Below are 19,626 nucleotides of genomic sequence, written 5' to 3'. Positions count from 1 at the left end.
AAAAAAAAAAAAAAATACTTTGCCTGATTTGGGACAAGATATGGGTGGCTTGCGACCCAGAGCAGATGCTAAGAAGGGTTGACAGGTAGACATGGTGGGTCTGCAAGGCAGAGGCAGGGCCTGGCAGCCATACCTCTATCGCTCTGTATCTCCTCAGATTTCATGAACGTCTACTACCAGATACGCTCCAGCCAGCTGGACCGCTCCATCAAGGGCCTGAAGGAGCATTTCCATAAGAGCAGTTCTTCCTCTGGGGTTCCCTACTCCCCTGCTATCCCCAACAAGAGGAAAGACACACCTACCAAGAAGCCAGTCAAGCGGCCAGGTGAGCCCCCATCCTGGCCCATCTCTGCAACAGCCAGAGGCTGACTGGAACTGCACTGCTTTCATCCAATCTAGCGTTCGCAGCGTCAGACCCCTCTAGAGCTTGTCGTTATGGTAACCCTGACTGTAGGTACACAGGACAGAAAGCAAGTGTCTACCCAGCCAGTGAGGCCCCCGCAGAGCAAGACCCTTCTACCCAGCAGAGCCTGGGGGTGACACAGCTTCTTTGGAGTGAGGGAGTAACACAGGTGCTCAGTTAATCCTGCCTGAGGCAGGCGGCAGAGGCTTCTAGGGCCGAGCCCCTGCCTAGGCCTCGTGCCTCACACACACATCACCCTGTCAGGAGACCAGGCACACTGCTGCATCCAGGACGCTGGGATAGCGAGGGGATAGGTGCTCCAACCTTCACCTTCCAGAAAGGCAAGGTGACCTGAGGTGATGTGTAGCTGAGAGCTGGATGGGGAGAATTTCACTTTCCCAGTCGATCCAAAAAGGAAAGAAACCCCAGAGCATCTTCTCAGAAGAACTTAAACTGGCTTTGGGCTCCAGTGCGAGTCAGTGCCTTGTGGAAAGAGGCACCATGATGAGAGGCCTGGGCCGGTGGGTGTCGCTGTCCTGGGTGAACATCTCGTCATCTGTCTGTTCTTTCTCCCTGGCATCATGTCCCTTGTAGTCTGTGCTCCAGGTAAACAGTGTCTCTGCCAGCCACAGCTTGGCAAGCCTGGCTGTCTCTGGCCACTGACAGATGCTGCCCACAACTCGATGACATGCTGGGATGTTCTGGGGTGGGGCTGCTGAGATTGCTCTGGAAGAGAAAGCTGGAGAAGCCAGGGCTGCTCCCACCCAGGCTGGCCCCCTGTCCAACTGCTGCTGCAGGCACATGCCCTAGGTGTGGCCTGTGGGACCTGCTTATGACAACAGGCTTTAGGTAGAGCTTACTTACACCCTTGGTTTCTCCAGTCCCTACCTGCCCATGCCTCTCAGAGATCAAGGTGTCTGTTCCACAAGAGCACCTGCTCCCCTCCAGGCCTTTGTTTAGGGTTTAGAGAAACAGGCAGAGTAGGGGCTGCCCTCAGGGAGTAGAGCATTAGGGAGCTGGTGCCTGGGGCCTTCTCCCTCCAGTGTGGATGTCCTGCCCACCCAGCCAAAACCTGCTGCAAATGGGGACTGCCAGCCCAGCCTGTGGTTGCAGCTGCCTGCACAGCGGATGGAGCAGCTCTGTACCTTCTGTGTGGTGGGGAGTGGCTGTCTCTGTGAGGCTGCGAAGATGCTTTAGCCCCAGCCACTCTGTGCTCACTTCCTCTTCTGCCTGGTTCCCTGACAGGCCCCCTGGAAGCCCCAGAGCCCTATTTGCACTGCCCTAAGAGTGCCCGCTGGCCATGCAGCCACCTGGCCTTTCAGGCAGGAGGGGTCTGATCTCAGGTGGCTCACAGTGGACTGCATCCGTCCTTGGCCCAGGGACACAAGAAAAAAGCTCTCCGGCTGTGGGGTTTCCAAGTTGTCAGGCACTGGTGGGCTCAGGACCGATGTCAGGCTCTAAGGAGTCAGGCTCCGTTGACATCGGTTCCCACTTCTGAGGAGAGGGGCAGGGAGGCCTCCCAGGTGGTGAAGCACTGACCTCAGCATCCCTGGAGGTAATTGGGTGCCTGACAGGTTTGGCGGCTGCCAGATCTACATCCCCGACCCACATCCTGCCGGCGTGCACCTGCGTCCGGGGCTGCTCCGGCTGCTCCTGGTGGGTCGTGGGGCGGGAATCCAATTCACTCATTAGTGAGCCTCGCTCGCTGAAGGGGAGAGCACGAGCAAGGCAGATGTGAGCCAGGCCGCGGAACTTGGTTATTAGGAGCTAATTATGGGCCGAGTATGGTGGCTCACGCCTGTAATCCCAACACTTCGGGAGGCCGAGGCGGGCGGATCACCTGAGGTCAGGAGTTCAAGACCAGCCTGGCCAACACGGTGAAACCCCGTCTCCACTAAAAATAGAAAAAAAATTAGCTGGGTATGGTTGCGCACGCCTATAATTGCAACTACTCAGGAGGCTGAGGCAGGAGAATTGCTTGAAACCAGGAGGCGGAGGTTGCAGTGTGCCGAGATTGTGCCATTGCACTCCAGCCTGGGTGACCCAGCAAGACTCTGTCTCAAAAAACAAAAACAAAAACAAAAAAAGAACTAATTGTGATGTCATGCGGTGCGGTGCAGTGCAGTGCAGGTGTAAGCAATGAGCCTCCAGACACTGCCCTTTCTGCCTCAGCTTTCTGGGGAGCTGCCAGGACACAGCAGCTTCACTGTGCTCAGATAGACAGTAGGAGGGTGGAGGGCATCCCGGGTGCCTTCCTGCCCCCATACCTTTTGTTAACAAGGCAGCTGCACTTGTCTACTTGAGATGCGGGTTTATTTCCCCACGTTTTCTGGCCCAAGATGTCTCATTCCCATAAAGGAGGCTGACTCAGGTGGCTGTGGGCGCTACCATTTTGTTCTCATTGTTTTTACTTGTGATACTAACTGTTGTTTTTTTCCCCCATGCCAAGAGCATGTGCCCTCTCCTTCTGCGCACACCCTCCAGGCTCTCTGTGTGGTGGCTTCTGTTAACCCCTTCTTGACTTTTGGATTTTTTCTTGTCCCTTTGGTTGTTTGGGGAACTCTAATGTGTGGGGCTAAGCTGCCTCTGGGTCTCTGAGCCGTCCGCCTTGGGCACCGCGCTCCCCGGAAGTTCAGTCAGGGTGGCTTCCTGCTGGCTGCTGTTTGGCGTACGTCCCAACACTGAACGTGCTCGGAGAACTCTGCCTGGAGTTTGGGGCTGGGCTGGGGGCCTGCTGGCTTCAGGGTACCCCCAAGCTCTGCCACCCTGGTTGTGCCCTCTCGGTGTGCAAGCTTTGTCACTGGCTCCTCCAACCTGAGCCCTCGCCTGTTCTGACTACAATGCCACTCCGTATTTTTGACTTCTCCTGGTGGATCTTGTTCCATCTTCATTATCCTCTGTCCTTTCAGAAATGAACTGAAATGCAGAACAAGGAGGGTCAGTAGTAGAATCAAGGCTCCATTTGGAGAAGGAAATGATTCTTTTCCTTCGCCTTTGTCCCCAGGGTCTCTGGTGGTCCCAGGGAAGGGCCTGCTCACTGTTGTGGGGCTGGGTGCGGGGCCTGGGGGCAGGTGGAGGGCCGCTGCTGTTTTCTCTCACTCATTTCCTAGGTCTTCTTATCTCCTCTCTGTGTGGCTCTGGTGACAGGGACGATCCGTAAGGCTCAGAACCTTCTGAAACAGTATTCCCAGCATGGTCTAGATGGGAAAAAGGGGGGCTCTAACCTCATTCCTCTGGAAGGTAATCACCCTGTGTTCCCCTCCTATCCCTTCCTCCTCCACTGTGTGTCCACGCACTTGGCAGGGCAGAGCCTCCCCCAGGAGGGCCTCGGGAGAAACCCTGAGGGGAGCAGGGTGGGAACGGCAGGTCCCCAACGCCACTTGGGCTTCAGCAGGCGCAGGGACAGTTTCGCGGCCCTCGGCCTGGTCCTCTCTGGCTGATGGCAGCTCTGCCCTCCCTGGGGCTCCCTCCTCCCTCCCCTGTCTCTGTCCTTGTCTCCTGTGTGAACTCAGAGAAAGCTCTTTGTCTGGGGCAGCCTTTCACGCTCAGACCCGCAGTGGCAGCCCCAGCCGGCCGAGGCCTCCCCTCTTCAGAAAGGGGAGTGTGTGCAGCAGGGGACAGGCAAACTGGGGCTTTGCGCAAATACGGCGAGGTGGGGAACCCCCCTGGGGCCAAGCATCAGCTCTTCAGCCCCTCCTTGGTCCTTCTCCACTTTCCCTGGGCCTCCAGACTTGGGGAAATGAGCAGCTAAGGACGGTCCTGGGTGCTCACTGAAGTCAGGCTTGAAATGGCTGTTCCCAAGGTGGCTTGAGGTAGAGGAGGGGCTCAGAGCCCTCTCTGATGCCCCCTTCCCCATCCCCATCTGACATCCCCCTCCTGGAGATGAAGGGCTTCTTCCCTATACCCCAAGGGGCGGCCTGCCTGGCCCCTGGATAAACACTGCTTGTGTTTATGCGGCCAACATCTCGCCAGGTCACGAGCATGATTTCCGAGTTAAGCACCTGTCCGAGGCCTTGAACGACAAGCACGGGCCACTGGCCGGTGAGTACTGCAGCCCAGCCCGAGGGCAGCTGCTGACACTGCCTTCGCAGCAGTCCCCGGATGGCCTGCTCCTGTCTGGCCCAGCCAGGCCCAGTCTGCTCTGAGGATGGGCCAGGCCTATGCGCCTCTCTCTCCACTCTCTTTTGGGCCTAGGTCTCCTTGCCTCTCTCCAGATGGGAGTGCGTGCCTGGCTCTCAGGCCTGGGCCAAGGGGAGAAGCCGCTGCTACTCAGAAAGCAGGCAGAGAGGGAAGGTGGCTCCCTTGAGGGCAGGGAGCCCTGACGTCCGCCTCCTGCAACAACTCAGAGCTCTGATCCCCTCGGAGCCCATCCCTTGGCACATAGGACCAGGCAGTTCTGCCACTGGTTTTGTCCACAGGCGCCCCCGCTGTGGCCTCCAGTAATAGGATCTGGCCTCCTCCTGGGGCAGCTGGCAACCCCTCCTCTCTGGGACTTACCAGTCTCTTCTCAGATTTTGACCCCATGCCAGCCAGCCTCAGAGGCTGCAGCCTACCACCCTCTTAGATGTTCCAGAAGCCCTGGCTGGGCTGGTCACTTCCTTCGCAGGCCCCACATTTGCCCACATGGATGACCCCAGTGCCAGCCTCCTTGAGGTGGCACAGCCACCTGCCCACCCTGGGCTGCCCTCTTTCAGGTACAACTCAGAATCCTCAGTCCTGGGGTCAAACTACCTTATCCAGGATGTTGATTCAGTGATCTTCCCTCCTTATCCTTCCGTCCATCACCCTCCTGCCTCTGGTGTCTGATCCCACTGTCTGCGCAGAGCTGAGAATGAAGCCAGAACAAAGGCTGGGCTCAACTCCTATTGTTCCCCTCGAAGCTGGCGGGGCCTGCTGGTGCCCTTGCAGCTTTCTGCCAGAACAGTCAGCCTCTTCCCCATCCGCTGCCGGTCTGGGGTGCAGTCCAGGAGCTGGGGGACCCACACCTGCCCAGCCAGAAGTGTGGCTGGCCCCAGACCAGCAACTCAAGAGTTGTGTCTTCCCCAGGGAGAGATGACATGCTGGACGTGGAGACCGATGCCTACATTCACTGCGTCAGCGCCTTCGTCAAGCTGGCGCAGAGCGAGTACCAGCTGCTGGCAGACATCATCCCCGAGCACCACCAGAAGAAGACCTTCGACTCCCTGATACAGGTCCCGTGCCCCCCTGGGGCTCTGCAGCCAGCCCCAGCGAGAGCTGTCACCACAGACTCCTGCAGCCCTCAACTCCAGCCACCACCACCGCCTTGTGCGCTGTGAACTGGTCCTGGGTGGACGCTCACCACCTCCCCATCGCCCCACTTCCTGCACACTGGCCCCCTATACCCTACAAGGATCCCCCACCAGCCCGGAGCCAGCTCCCACCACCCCACCCTTCCCTGAACTGTCTCCCTGTCCCCTCAGGATGCCCTGGATGGGCTGATGCTTGAAGGGGAGAACATTGTGTCCGCTGCCCGGAAGGCCATTGTGCGACACGACTTCTCCACGGTGCTCACCGTCTTCCCCATCCTGCGGCACCTCAAGCAGACCAAGCCTGAGTTTGACCAGGTGCTCCAGGTATGTGGATGAGGGGCCCTCGAAAACAGCCAGGAGGCATCCTGCTGCCTGGTGTGGCCGCCCTCATCCCTCCCTGGGAGAACCGCATTCTCCGTCCCACACCTCTGCTCTGAGGATGCATGGAGTCAGCTTAGGAAGGGCCCTGGGCGAATGAGATGCTCACTGAGTGACTGGAGGAGAGCTTGGAACTCCCTTGTGCTTCCTCAGGGCACGGCCGCCAGCACCAAGAATAAGCTGCCTGGCCTCATCACCTCCATGGAGACCATTGGTGCCAAAGCGCTGGAGGACTTCGCGGACAACATCAAGGTCCCTGCTGTCCTCCCCTTCCTCCCTCCCGTCCCAGCACCCACAGTGACCTGGCCCTGGGGGACTCTCAGAGAGCAGGCCTCCAAGAGGGTGCCTTGTCCCATGGGAAGCCAGCTGCGCCGCTGGCCTGTCAGCACCCATATGCCTTCCTTTCCTTCCTGGGGCCTCCAAACCCTCTGAGGTGGGAAGGGCCTCTCCCCCTTGGTCCAGCCTGGCTCAGCCTTTGTGCCTGAGAGGTGTCCTGGCACCCGTCTGCAAGGAAGTGGCACCGTGAGCAGGTGCACGGGGGGCGTGGGGTGGGCCGGGGGCTGCTTCAGGGAACCAGAGGCTGTTTTTCCACAGAATGATCCGGACAAGGAGTACAACATGCCAAAGGACGGCACCGTGCACGAGCTCACCAGCAATGTGGGTGCTGCCTGAGGACACCGGGAAGGGGGAGGAAGGAGGACCCAGGCCCAGGGCCGGGCAGAGTACTGGTGGAAGGGACCCAGTCTGGCCCAGAGCTGCTCGCACCTTTGTGAGCGGTCCTGGGTGGCAGGATGGACAGTGACGTGCTTAGTGTCTCTAGCAGACAGGGCCCTTCCTGGTAGACTAGGGTGAAAATGAAGTTTCCAGCCGCGCTCTTCACTGGGCGGATCCCAGCCCTGGGCTGGCCGTGGGCACTCAGAGGGGTCGCTGCGGGAGGCCGTCAGCCGGGCCTGCCACTTGCCCTTCTGCACCGTCTTCTTCCCACCCAGGCCATCCTCTTCCTGCAGCAGCTTTTGGACTTCCAGGAGACGGCAGGTGCCATGCTGGCCTCCCAAGGTACTGGCACTTCCCAGCTGGGCCCCGTGCCCCACTCCCCTTCTTGCCTGGAGACATGGGGTTAGAGGGCAGGGAGCAGTGAGGAGGCATCTCCAGTCTGTGGAGGGGTTGAGATGTGCCCTGCAGAGGGTCCCTGGGGCTGAGCATTTGCCTGCACCTTTCAAGACCAGACACTGGACCTCTGGCCCCTCCCTCAGCCCCTTTGACCGTCGTCGCCCTGGAAGCAGTGTCCTCACTCTGGGAGCAGTGCTGGCTGGTTGGAAGGTGTCCTTTCTGCGCCTGCCCCCCTCCCGAATCCTTCTCTGTGTCTGCCTGCTCTCCTCATCAGGCTCGCTCAGCTGGCCTTCAGAGGGTAGCAAGTGTTTCAGGGCTAGCTGGGTGTCTTCCTGCTGGCCCTGCCCTGGGACTGGAGCTCGGGGTCGGCCTGTGAGCAAGAGCACCTTTCTGGTTCATTCCAAGCACTGAGGTCCCCGGGCCCTCTCCTTCCATCCCATTCTGGGGGCAGGGAGCCCATGGGCAGCCTCCAGCCTGCAGTTTCCCAGCTCTGTACTTACAGAGCGCTCTCTGGTCCTCAGAGGGTCCTGCCTGCTGTGTGTTGCTGTCTGTGTTCTGGCTGTCGTGGGGAGAGGTCTGCTTGACTCGGGTTGACGTGCCATTTCTAACCTGTTTTTTGCACTTTGCATCTTTCTCCCTCCTTTGTCTCTCCTTCCGTCCCCTCTGTGTGCACTGCCTTTCACTCCGTAGTTCTTGGGGACACATACAATATTCCTTTAGACCCCCGAGGTAAGCAGTGCGGTTCTGCAGCCCCCTTCTGTCCCTCTGAAGCTTGGTGGGTGAAGTTCCCTGGGGACTGACTCTCAGGACCTACTGGGGAGCCCGAGTCAGAGGGGACATGAGTTTTCTCAGGGTGCTCTCAACTCTCTCTGCTCCCTTCAGGGCCACTGTCTCTGAGCTTATCCGCAGCACCTGCCGGGGCCAGAGCCCTGAATACACCCCCCAGGCTCACCCGGCCTCCCTGCCTTGCTGTCCCTACTCGGCCTTCCACACTGCAGGCCGCAGCTTCCTCTATTCAGGAGGGTCTGGTAGAGGGGGATGTTTGAATGTAGGGGAGAAGGTGCAGAGACTGTGAGGAGCCCTTTCTAAGACTCTGCTGTTGGCAAAAAGAAAAAGGGGGCCTTGTAGAAACCACCCAGGGTGGGTGGGCGCAGGAGGGGACAGGGCACTGGCATCTCACTCTTGTCCTGCCAGCTTTTCTGCTGACATGGACCAGCTCCTTAGCCATGCCACCCCATCATAGAGGGCAGCTCTGGGTTCCAGAAAATCCAGGGCCGGTGCTTCCTGTGGCAGGGGCCGCCCTGTGGCTTAGCAGGTAGCTGGCTCTGCCCGAGGAAGCCCGGGGACCTCAGTGTCCCCTCAGACTGCTGCATGGCATGGGGGAAGGGCCGTTGAGGGTCTTGGCTGCTGCCACTGCAATAACAGGACTTCTCTCACAGAGACCAGCTCTTCGGCCACCAGCTACAGCTCCGAGTTCAGCAAGCGGCTGCTAAGCACCTATATCTGTGAGTGTTCTCCCGGGCAGACCAGCAGCCCTGCCGCCTGCATGCCCTGTCTTTCCCTTCCTTCTGTCTGTGCTCTCTGGCTATTCCCAGGGCCCTCTCCTAAGTGCCATCTGACCTTTGGAACCACAACCTGACCTCTAGTTCAGAGGCTGAGGGGAGCTGGGCTAAGGCCTCCTGAGGCGACGAGGAGTGATGGATAGGAGTGTGTTAGCAGGTCCCGGGATGGGGTCGTTTGGGTCAGACTGCCATGATGGGTGTGGCCCCATTTTTCCCTGTGCAGGTAAAGTACTGGGCAACCTACAGTTGAACTTGCTGAGCAAGTCCAAGGTGTACGAGGACCCAGCTCTGAGCGCCATCTTCCTTCACAACAACTACAATTACATCCTCAAGTCCCTGGAGAAGTAAGTGGCCTGAGGGAGCGAGTCTGCGCCCCTCGGCTGTGCAGCCGTGCCAGCCCCTGCCCCCTGGGCTCCTTCTCTTGTGGATGAGAGGGGAGGGGGTGCTTCAGTCTCCTCCATCCCAGGACCCGGAAGGTGGGAGTGCTGCTGCTGTAGAGCTTGTAGAGTTTGGGGTGCAATGGGAGGCCCTCCCAGCATTGCTGCAGTCTTTGGGCGTGAGGAGCCAGTCCTGCCCCTTCTCCTCTGTCCCCTACCCCCACCCAGGTCTGAACTGATCCAGCTGGTGGCAGTGACACAGAAGACTGCCGAGCGCTCCTACCGGGAGCACATTGAGCAGCAGATCCAGACCTACCAGCGCAGGTGAGAGGCTGGGCCCACCCTGCTCCTGCATAGGCCCCCAGCCGTCTTAGCCCTCACCCCGCCCCGTGCCACCACGCACTCTTCCTTCTCAGCACCTCAGGACACAGGGTCGGTCATGGGGAACTCCTGTCCTCTGGACCCTAATCCTCCACTTGGTTTCTAATCAAACTCACGGGCCGGAGAGAGAAGCCCCCCTCCTCCACCACTACCTGCTCCTAGGGGCCCACTGTCACCACTGTAGAGGGGAGTCTGCCAAGTGTCAAGGCTAAGAATGATTGAAGAGCTGACTGTCAGAGACGTGGGTAATGTTTACCCCAGGAGAAGAGCAAGGTCACGAGAGCACTTGAACTTGGCTGAGCCTTGGTCTGTGGGGATCCCTCTGCTTCTCTGGTCCTCTTTCTTCCTGGCCTTGTTTCTTCCCTTTGAATGTGTCTCCCTCTTCCTTCTCATTCTTCTGCCCTTCACTCCTTTCTTTCTCATGTTTCTCCATCTTAATTTGCCATGATATTGATGTAAAGTATAGTTGATGGTATTTGTTCAATTTATTGAACACTCAAGTGTTTCCTTATGTTTTCTCAGAAAGTGACCAGTTTAAAGATTTTCTATTCCCAGGAAGAAAATCTGTTGTTTTGCTTAGGTGTGACCCATATCCCTTCCTACCACCACCCACCAAGTAGATCCAGAGATTTAGCAAATGAAACAAGCCAGGCCACTGAGGTAGGCCGCCCCCTGCCCTCACACTTCTCTTTCTGTCTGGCAGTTGGTTAAAGGTGACCGATTACATCGCAGAGAAGAATCTACCTGTGTTCCAGCCGGGAGTCAAGGTGGGCTCAAGGCCTGGGCTGGGAAGGGGTGTCTAGCAGGTGGGATACTTTTTGTCGTGTCTCGGTGAAAAAGTGGACAAGCATCCCTCTGGGATCAGAGAGCAAAGGATGCATGCGTCCATCAGGACACAGGAGAGAGGCCCAGGCCAAGGGGGTTTGGGGAAGAGTGGGGGCAGGCCACTGGGCTCTAAAGTGAGCTTTCTCTGCCGTCTCTCCTGGCTTCCCAGCTCCGGGACAAGGAGCGGCAGATTATCAAGGAACGTTTTAAGGTGAGTCGGGGTCCTCTCCCCTCCACTGCTTGCTACTACTGTTGAGGCAACACACATCCAAAATGTTTGTCTCTGGGTCCCTTCCTTTTTCACCTTTTTGGTGGCCAGGGCTTCAATGATGGCCTCGAAGAACTGTGCAAAATCCAGAAGGCCTGGGCTATTCCAGACACAGAGCAGAGGGACAGGATTCGCCAGGCCCAGAAGACCATTGTCAAGGAGACCTACGGGGCCTTTCTACAGAAGTGAGCCTTCTATTTCCCTCTCCCAGCCTGTGCTGCCCACAGCCCCAGTGGGCCTCTTCAAGCTCCTCTTCCTCAAGGGAAAAAGGAGAAGGGTGGGGGGTTTAGGCAGCAGATCCAGTGCCCTGGGCTTTGGGGCGGGACCAGACAGGGAATCACTCAGGGCCACCCCTTCCAAGAGACTGTCAGGAGTGCCTTAGGCTGAGGGTGGAGCTGGGGAGGGTGGCCCTCCGTCCCCTGACCACAGTGCCCCCTCAGGTTCGGCAGCGTACCCTTCACCAAGAACCCAGAGAAGTACATCAAGTATGGCGTGGAGCAGGTGGGCGACATGATCGATCGCCTTTTCGACACCTCTGCCTGAGCCTCCTGCTAGCCCTGCCTGGTTCCACCAGACTGGCGTGTCATTGGACAGATAAACCAGTGTTAACTTGTCTCTGGGCTGGGTGAGCTCGAAGTCCTTAGGGACAGAGACCTGTCTCCACCACCCCATCCAGGAGCCGTGTCCCTGAGCCCTCTAGTCCTGGTTTCCACTTTCTCCCCACAGCCCGTGTTCCCAGCCGAACCAGCACTCTCTGGGAAGCCTGGGGTCCCTTCACACCTTGGCTTTTATGACCCAGATGGCTTCTGAAACAGGAAAGGAGAGAAGGAAGACAGAGGCCTGTGCCCACTGCTGTCCCATGTGTACCAAGAGCAGCAGGGCAGAATGGCCCTACCTCCAGCCTAGGTCAGAGCGGAGGACAGAGAACTCCCCTACAGCCCAGAGATGTGGTAGGGCTCAGAGAAGCAGCTAGAGAAGCAGCTAGAGCACCTGGAGGAAAGGCAGTCAGCATTGACGCCCTCTCTTAAAACACATTCCCGCTCGCCCACAGGCCTGAGGTCTGGGACCTTTCCCTCCTAGGAGTTCCCTAGGTGGCTGGAGGAGGCAGACTCACTGGCCATTTTTCCCTAGAGTCCAGCACACTGCAGGAGGCGTTTGGAGGAGGAGTTCCATCCCACCCTCTGCAGCCTTCCTCAAGCGCCTGTCTCTGGTCCCCAGCCTCAGTGCCTCCTGGCCCAGAGCCAAGCAGTCGTCGTTGCCAAAGGAGCAGTTAGGCTGCCTGCCTATGGGCTGGGAGACAGGGACAATGGGGAAAAGTTCAGGAGCAAAGTGAGAGTTGGAAGCAAAAAATAGGACCCCGCCTATTTAGGACGAGAATGAAGACTGACCCTTGAGGCACACTTGCACTGGAGATGGGTTTATTTCACACTCTGCTTGTGTGCTTACAGAGGGGGAGCTCAGCCTGGCTTCATCCAGAGACCCTGCCATGGCCCTCCCCCAGCCATGGGAAAGCAAACTTCATCCTCAGGTGTGCAGCCCAGGCCCTGTCCCGTTACGGTCTAGGCCGCCTGCCATGGGGTGCAGCCTCTCCAGGGGCTGGGCCAGACTTGCACGCTGCCCACATCCAGATTCCAGCGAAGATGAATTGGCTGCATAGCACCCCAACCACATACACGAGGAAGAAGATGCGGTCAGCAGTCTCAGGCCAGCTTCTCTGTGACCCCTTTACTCCTCTGGGGGACTCTGTGGGGAGAGATACGGGGAAAGGAGCTGTTCTTCAAGGTCCCCCCAACATGAGCAGAAGAGTGAACCACAGGGGTCATCAGCTTGTATCTCTCCCTTTCTTAGATTCTCAGCTGATGAAAATTTGGGTCTGGCCCATTTCAGGCCATCTTCAGTTAAAGAAACACCCTCTTAGGCTGTGCAAGGTGTGGGTTATCAGGGGATTGAGGTCACCTGGGACGTCAGGGAGGCTAAGCTTGCTCCCTGCCCCAGACCTGTTTCTTCTAAGGGAGGAGGACATGGTGGAGACCAGGGATAGGAGAGCCAGCAGGGTAGATGCAAGGAGCTTCTATGCACGCCTGAACCCCCCGCGCCCTCACCCCAGCCCTAGGTATGCACCTAGGCCTCATTCCTTACCCCCCAGCCCCAGAAAGGGGCCCCAGCCCCTGCCCACCTTCAGGATGAGGCCCTGGGTTGCCATGCTCTTGCTGTTCCCCTCTTGGGGCTGGGCTGGGGCTGCTTTTGGCCCCAAGGCTGCTCCGGGCCAGCAGCCCAGCCAGCAGCACAGTCTCCATGGTGCTGAGGAAGAGCAGCAGCAGCAGGATGGTGAAGTAGTAAACTGGGGGAGGCAGGGCACGGGGAGATGCTCAGGGGCCCGTCCCTCAGCAAGCTGAGCAGCAGTGGGTGACGGGGGAGAAACGGCAGGGCTGGGTGAGGTAGCAGGGCTTACTGAGCAGTGGGTTGCAGGAGGAGGAGCTGGGCAGGGCCTGCACCAGGGAGGAGTGGAAGACGAGGTAGCCCAGCAGCAATGTCACCTTGTAGCCTATGCGCTCAATGGCCCGGAGGGGCAGCAGCCCCCCGCACACGTCAGCCAGCAGCAGCGCCTCTGCAGGCACCAAGAGAGCGATGATGGACTTGAGTGCCGTGTTCTTCAGGCTCATCTGGAAGGGGAAAAGCCAGGGCCTTCCAGTGGGAGGAAGGAGGTGGGCAGTGGGGGCATGGGGCTTGGCCTCTGGCCCTGCATCCTCACCCCCACCCACCTCCAGCAGGCCTCTGTTGGTCTCCTCCCGACTTGACTCACCTTCACCTGGAAGCAGGGCACCAGCTGCTGGGGTGGGACTTGGGTCTTCAGATCATAAACTACGTATTCCCTCTTGACACTCACAATCTCGTTCACCGCATGGGTCTGGAACTCTAACTCCATCACTGAGGGGTGGGAATGAGAACTATGAACTAGGAAGGAGAGATCCCAGCTGCCAAGTCTGGGGGTAGCAGACTGGAGCCCAGGGGTGATGGAGACTGTTGATGGCTTTTGGCAGGGACAGACTTGGAGACAAAACCAGTCCGTAGATGGGCTTCCCAAACCTTGTTTTGCAACATCCCAAATCGTCTCCAGTTAAAGTAAGGCCTTTATCAGATTCATAGATGAGCTTTCATTGTAAAAATAAATGTACTTTGCACCACAGCCAGAGCCCCTTCATGGTGGAGGGAGAACTGGTCACAGGTTTGCCAGTCTATCGTCTCACACCTGAAGCAGGATCCCCAGGGCTACGGCTGTGGTCTCTCACGGAGGGAAGAGTAGGACTTCTTTGCCAAGTTAGATGTCACCCAATGGGTTTATACAGGGTGGCTGCACCTTCAGGTGGTTTCCAGGAGTGAGGCCACAGCATCCTGAGCCTCTGGCCTTGCTGCAAGGGGCTGAGCCACTGCGGTCAGGCCATGGCTGTGGAGGGCAGTTGCTCCGGGGAGGCCAGAAGACTGATGTGCTCGTACCTCTAGGATTGCAGAACTGCTGCGAATCTTTGAGTCTGTCACCCTAGAGAGGAGCCCTGAGGCTACCGCTGAGCGCAGAGAGGGGCTGCCCCTCAAGTAGGGGGCGCAGTGGGAGAGCAGGTGCTGTCCACCTAAACCTGGGGTAGACTGCTCTGAACACAGACCTGGGCATTCCCTTTCCGTCTGCCTTCTCCCCTTCCCTCTGCCCTGCACCACAGACCTAGGAGTTCCCTTTCCCCACCTTCCTCCTCCCCTCCCCAACCCTGCAGCCCCTGCCCTGTCAGCACCTGTGTTGCTAAGAGCATAGAAACTGAGGCTGCAGTTGCTGTGGTCCCGGGGGAAGTGGAGGAGCTCAAAGTTGCAGTTGGTCTCCGTGGTGAGGGCCAGATTGAGCTTCACGTGGCCGTCCTGGTCTACTCGGACCTGTGGGCTGTGGTCCCTCCAGTCCACCCAGAGCCTGTGGGGAAAGGTACCACAGCCAGAGCCCCAGCCCCTTGGACAGGGCCAGGGGAGACCCTGGCATCCCACCCCCAACCACAGAGGCAGTAGAGATGCACTGCTAGTCTGGCAGGGACTGCCAGGAGGGGCATATTCACCCAGCCTCTAGGTTGTAGATGGGGAAAAGGAGGGCTATGCACCGCAGATTCCTGGGGCAGGAACTGTTTCACTTACGCCTCCAGGATGGTGAGCCTTGGTGTCCAGAGAGAATCCCAGGGTAGCGTGACAGCGTGCCGTGGGTGTGCACTAGTGTTCCAGGCCAGGCGCGTGTCCAGCCAGGACTGGGGACACAAGGGCACCACTGAGGCTCCTGATCTCCACGTATCCATGCCCCCAAGCTCAGCATGTTGATGAAGGCTGGTACTTCTGAGCTGGACTCAGCTGGGCTTTCCCATCCCACCTCCCCGGGGATAGGAGCTCACCAGCTTAAGCAGCAGCATGGAGGACATTGTGTATCGCAGGATGTCCTGAGGGAAGGGCAGTGCGTCACCTCAGGGTGAGCGCTGTGTTGGCAGAACACGAACACGGCAGGAGACCCCAGCACTATCCGGGGCTGAGTCCTGTCTCCTGCCCAGCCCAGCACTTAGGGCCCTTGGCCTAGCGGCACTTACCACATTAAACACATTGGAGACAAACACCTGCACGTCCACAAGCAGGGGTGCACTCCCATTGTTTGGAATCTGGATGCTTTCCTGAGTCTTCTGGGACAAGCTGACGTTGAAGAGGGATGGCCAGACTGAGCGATAAAGGTCAAGGTCACTCAGGTACCCTAGGGCCCATCGCAAAGCTTATGACCTTGCCCTCCACCTACCGGCTGCTGTCTCTTGGAAGCCCTGCCCATGGACCAAGGGCCAGGTGATGCTGAACCCCAGGAAGGTGAGATGGAGCAGGGGCCACAGGGCCATCATCAACTGCACGGAGGGACTGGAAGGAGCAACAGTGCCTAAGCTACAACCTCTGTTCTAGTCACTTCTCCGGCAGCTGAGCAATTGGTCAGAGGCAGCTGCTCTGGGCAAGGACCCTAGAGCCGTGGACTTGGCAGCCCCTGCCCCAGTTCCGCAAACACCCAAAGATAAAGCCCAGGACCCAGCCCCGCCCACACTGCAGCTGCCTTGGTGTCCCTGTCCCGCTCCATTTCTACCACCTGGAACCCGTTGCGACGCTCAATGCCTGCCCAGGGGGACCTGGCAGGTGTAAGACCTCTACCTCTCCCCGATTTTGTCCTTCCAATCAGGGCCCACGGGTGTCCCCTGCATTTCAGTGGCTGACACCAACCTACCTAAGACCCAAACCCTTGGTGAGTGTTCTGTGCTCAATGATGTGAGATGGGGACAGCCTTGAGAGTCTCCCTGCTCTCCTTAAACACTGAAGTGATTTTGTGTAAAGAGCCTTGGCTCAAGAACCCTGGACATGGTGGCTGATGCCTGTAATCTCAGCACTTTGGGAGACCAAGGAGGGCAGATTGCTTGAGCCCAGGGGTTTGAGACCAGAGTAACATAGGGAGACTCTGTCTCTATCAAAAACACAAAAATTAGCTGGACATGGTGGCATGCACCTGTAGTCCCAACTACTCGGGAGGCTGAAGCTGGATCACTTGAGCCCAGGAAGTGGAGGTTGCAGTGAGCCAAGATCACAACACTGCACTTCAGTCTGAGCTACAGAGCCAGACTCTGCCTTCCCTCCCCCCACCACACACACACCAAAGAAAAAAAAAAGAACAAAAGAATTCTGGTAATCCCAGTAATCCCAGCACTTTGAAGGAGGCTGAGGTCAGGAGTTTGAGACCAGCCTGGCCAATATGGTAAAACCCTGTCTCTACTAAAAATACAGAAATTAGCTGTATTAGTATCCATGGTGGTAAGCCCAGCTACTTGGGAGACTGAGGCAGGAGAATCACTTGAACCTGGGAGGCAGAGGTCGCAGTGAGCCAAGATTGTACCATTGCACTCCAGCCTGGGCAACAAGAGCAAAACTCCATCTCAGAAAACAAACGACAACAACAACACAGAAACCAAAAAAAAGCCTCTGGGAAGGGAGCTCTATCTGGAGTGAAACAGCCCCTGGAGACGATCCTGGCCCAGCTGCAGCGAGGGAAGGAAAAGCTAAGGCCAAAAATGGACGAGGACTGACTGGGCTGTCCAGACTCAAAGGGGCCCTGGGAGCTGGAAGCAGGCGAGGACAGATCTGTTACACACCAGAGCACAAATGCGACTGGGAACACACATCTCTGTCTGTCATCGACCGACTTTATTGAACGCCTAAAACAGTCTGCCTGCCTCTGTCGCACGCTCCCCAGGCTCAGATTTTTATGCGGATTGTAACCCGGCTGCCTTAGGTGTGGTCAGCCCTCTTTCCTGGTAGCTCTGCAAAGGGTCCTGCACTCACCCCTAGGGAGCCCCTCTGTGAAGCCCCAGAGGCTTCCCACAGAGTCTCAAGACAATGAGAAACTCGAAACAGCGCTGTCGCTGCATGTGAAACGGTTTGTGCGTTTTATTAACAGGCAAAGCTCTCCCCACAGTCCCCCAACAATGACTCCAACTCTGTAACATCCAAGCGTGCCCGCTAAGTGCTTTCAGGTCACATCAACTGTCAGGATGCTGTTGCCTGCCTTTGGGCCCCGCCAAGACGGGCCGGGACCAGGCTCGAGGGTGCACGGCTGGGAAGCGCCGGGGCAGGGATGAAGGGCCTCTGCCGCCTCGCTCACGTGCGACAGGTCGGTGGACTCGCGCTCCAGCACGCTGCCACTGTGGGTGCCCGGCGCGGCAGCGCACACGCGGCCCGAGGCTCGGCGTGGGGCACGGCCCAGCAGGCCCGCGCAGATCTTGCGGAAGCCTTTGCGGAAGTGTTTGGAGACCAGCGCGTAAACGATGGGGTTCACGCAGGAGTTGGCGTAGGAGACCAGGTGCGAGAGGATGCGAAGCGCGTAAGTGGCGCGCGTGAGCGGGAAATGGCCGAACCACACGCAGAGGATGAGCGCGTGGTGGGGCATCCAGCAGAGGCAGAAGAGCGCGGCCACGATAAGGATCATGCGTGTCACCTTGCGCTTGGCGCGCCGGGCACCCGAGCCCGCGGCCACTGGGTCGACGGCGCGCCAGAGGTAGCGCAGGGTGCGCGCGTAGGTCAGGCCGAGAACCAGCACCGGAAGCAGGTAGCTGAAGACGAAGGTGCAGAGGTCCATGGCGCGGCGGCGAGGGGCGCTCCACGCGGGATGGCACACGGTCAGGTTGGCCAGCTGCGACTGGCGGTAGTAACTCAGGTAGGGCCCAGAGAAGAGCAGCGACAGCCCCCAGATGAGCGCGATCGCTGCCAGCGCGTTTCGAGGCGTGCGCAGTTCGCGGGAGTGCAGCGGGTAGCGGATGGCCAGATACCTGCGGTCAAGCCGGGAAGGGAGACGTCGGCTGAGCGCTGGCAGGTCGCGACCCCGGCACCTCAGGCCCCACGGTCACTCTCGAGGAAGGTCCTTAACGCATGGTTACACCGCACACACCGGAGGTGGGGGTGAGGGTGTAGGTGGGGGCGTCCCAGCGCGTCCCAGACACTGAGCGGAGCCTGGAAATGCAGCGGGCCCGGCAGCGGGAAAGGTGCGGCTCCAAGCCATTCTCCCGCTGCCCCCGGGGCCTGCAACCACGGACGGACTCCACTGAGAGGGCATCCCAAAGTCACCGAAGACTAAAGGTTGGAGAACCGGCTATGGGCTCCGGGAGGCTGTGACTACCCACTAGTGACGGTGCCGCGGGAAGGAGTGGGGAGGCGCCTGAGGCTATAGCAGACAGCCTGGAGAAGACATGTTGGGCAAGGGACAGTCAGTTTCTCATGGGATTCCTGAGAGAATCCGAGCTTTGTGGATCCCACCAGCGCGCTGGGAACCAACGCACTTCCCGCTCAGTGGCTACAGGAGGTGTGGGGAGAGTCTGGCCTCACCTCCGTTTTTCTGGAGAAGGGAGAGGGGAAGAGATACGCAGATTTCCTCCCCAGGAACCATCCTAGTGTCATTTCAAGCTTCACCTGAGTCCCGCGCTCTCCCGACTGTGCCTCTCTCGCTCTCCTCTGGCTGGAGAACCCCAGGGCACGCTCCTCTCCCCACCCCTGACTTGTTTTTGGTTTTGTTTTGTTTTGTTTGGGGGCGAGGGGCAGAGTGGCTGGGACTGAGCTAGGGACCTTTAGGCGCGCTTGCTCGGACTTCGGCGGGGGTCCTCGCAAAGGACCCAAGATCCACAGCCTGGACCTGAGCCGACCACACCAACCAACCAAACTGTGGCTTGGAGGCGAGTGCAGTGGAGGTGACTGAAGTTGGCTGCAGGAGACAGTCACTTTATGCACCGGATCCCTGGCTGGCGACTCTGAGCGAGTTACTTAGGAATTCAACTCTTCTGTACATTGGGCACTTTGTCCTATCCCACTCTCACGGGGGCATTAAGCTCAAGCTAGACGAACGCGCACAAACGCGTCGTACCGGGAAATGCTGCGCGTTGTCAGGCGAGGGCGGCGCTGGAGAGCCACATTCTCCAGGCTTCCAGGCCCCAGGACGAACCTAACCGAGGGGACACCACGGTCCCCCATTCTATTTCCTCTTTCTCCTCCTCCGCGCCCGCTTGTCTTCCACTGCCTTCTTAAAGTCCTCTCCCACTCTGCGCATCCCTTCTTGATCCCCCGGTCCCGCCTCCCGCTCCATCCCCCGAGTGGATGCCCATCTCCCAGGGAGGCCAGGGCGCTGGCTCACCTGTCCAGCGAGACGGCGGCCAGCGTGAAGCTGCTGGCGTGCATGGTGAGGAAGATGAGGAAGTGCACAGCCTTGCACAGCAGCGAGCCGAACACCCAGCCGTCCAGCGTGTAGATGGTGGCCTGGAAGGGCACGCAGCACAGGATGAAACACAGGTCGGCCACGCCCAGGTTGAGAATGAACAGGTTGGTGGTGCTGACCGCCTGGCCGCCGCGCAGCAGCACCGCCAGCACCAGCGTGTTGCCCACGGTGCCCACGAGGAAGATGAGCGCGAAGAGCAGGGGCACGATGACCGCCTCGGGGTGCCAGCCGCCCCCGCCGCCCACCTGACTCGCGTTC

General features: G+C 58.7%; 3 protein-coding genes across 3 annotated transcripts in view; 1 reads left to right on the top strand and 2 right to left on the bottom strand.

Annotated features, from left to right (window-relative positions):
* Window positions 1-152: 152 nt before the first annotated feature.
* LOC105541952 (exocyst complex component 7) lies at window positions 153-13,761 on the top strand. The gene is made up of 15 exons (XM_011983297.1): window positions 153-325; window positions 3,551-3,643; window positions 4,376-4,444; window positions 5,450-5,595; window positions 5,845-5,997; window positions 6,205-6,303; window positions 6,646-6,708; window positions 7,041-7,107; window positions 8,601-8,666; window positions 8,947-9,067; window positions 9,329-9,424; window positions 10,185-10,248; window positions 10,476-10,517; window positions 10,626-10,759; window positions 11,015-13,761. Exons 1-15 carry the CDS (start codon window positions 163-165, stop codon window positions 11,115-11,117), a joined length of 1,479 nt encoding a protein of 492 aa, XP_011838687.1. The 5' UTR covers window positions 153-162; the 3' UTR covers window positions 11,118-13,761.
* ZACN (zinc activated ligand-gated ion channel) lies at window positions 11,978-15,558 on the bottom strand. Its single transcript, XM_011983410.1, has 9 exons — window positions 15,379-15,558; window positions 15,179-15,303; window positions 14,990-15,034; window positions 14,742-14,848; window positions 14,357-14,526; window positions 13,378-13,502; window positions 13,027-13,237; window positions 12,751-12,915; window positions 11,978-12,317 (listed from the first exon to the last, which is right to left on the bottom strand). The coding sequence occupies exons 1-9, from the start codon at window positions 15,473-15,475 to the stop codon at window positions 12,127-12,129; spliced, it is 1,236 nt and encodes a 411-aa protein (XP_011838800.1). The 5' UTR covers window positions 15,476-15,558; the 3' UTR covers window positions 11,978-12,126.
* Window positions 15,559-17,095: 1,537 nt separating this feature from the next.
* GALR2 (galanin receptor 2) overlaps window positions 17,096-19,626 on the bottom strand; it is a 10,629-nt gene continuing 8,098 nt past the window's right edge. The window contains exons 2-3 of the mRNA XM_011982987.1: window positions 19,288-19,626; window positions 17,096-17,935 (exon numbers count right to left, since the gene is read on the bottom strand). Coding sequence (XP_011838377.1) covers window positions 17,140-17,935; window positions 19,288-19,626 — 1,135 coding nt within the window. The 3' untranslated portion in view covers window positions 17,096-17,139. The remainder of the gene's footprint in view (window positions 17,936-19,287) is intronic.

This window comes from Mandrillus leucophaeus, unplaced genomic scaffold (assembly GCF_000951045.1).
Source record: "Mandrillus leucophaeus isolate KB7577 unplaced genomic scaffold, Mleu.le_1.0 Scaffold1, whole genome shotgun sequence".
NCBI classification, from domain to species: Eukaryota; Metazoa; Chordata; class Mammalia; order Primates; family Cercopithecidae; genus Mandrillus; species Mandrillus leucophaeus.
This window is presented reverse-complemented; position numbering and strand designations above follow the sequence as displayed.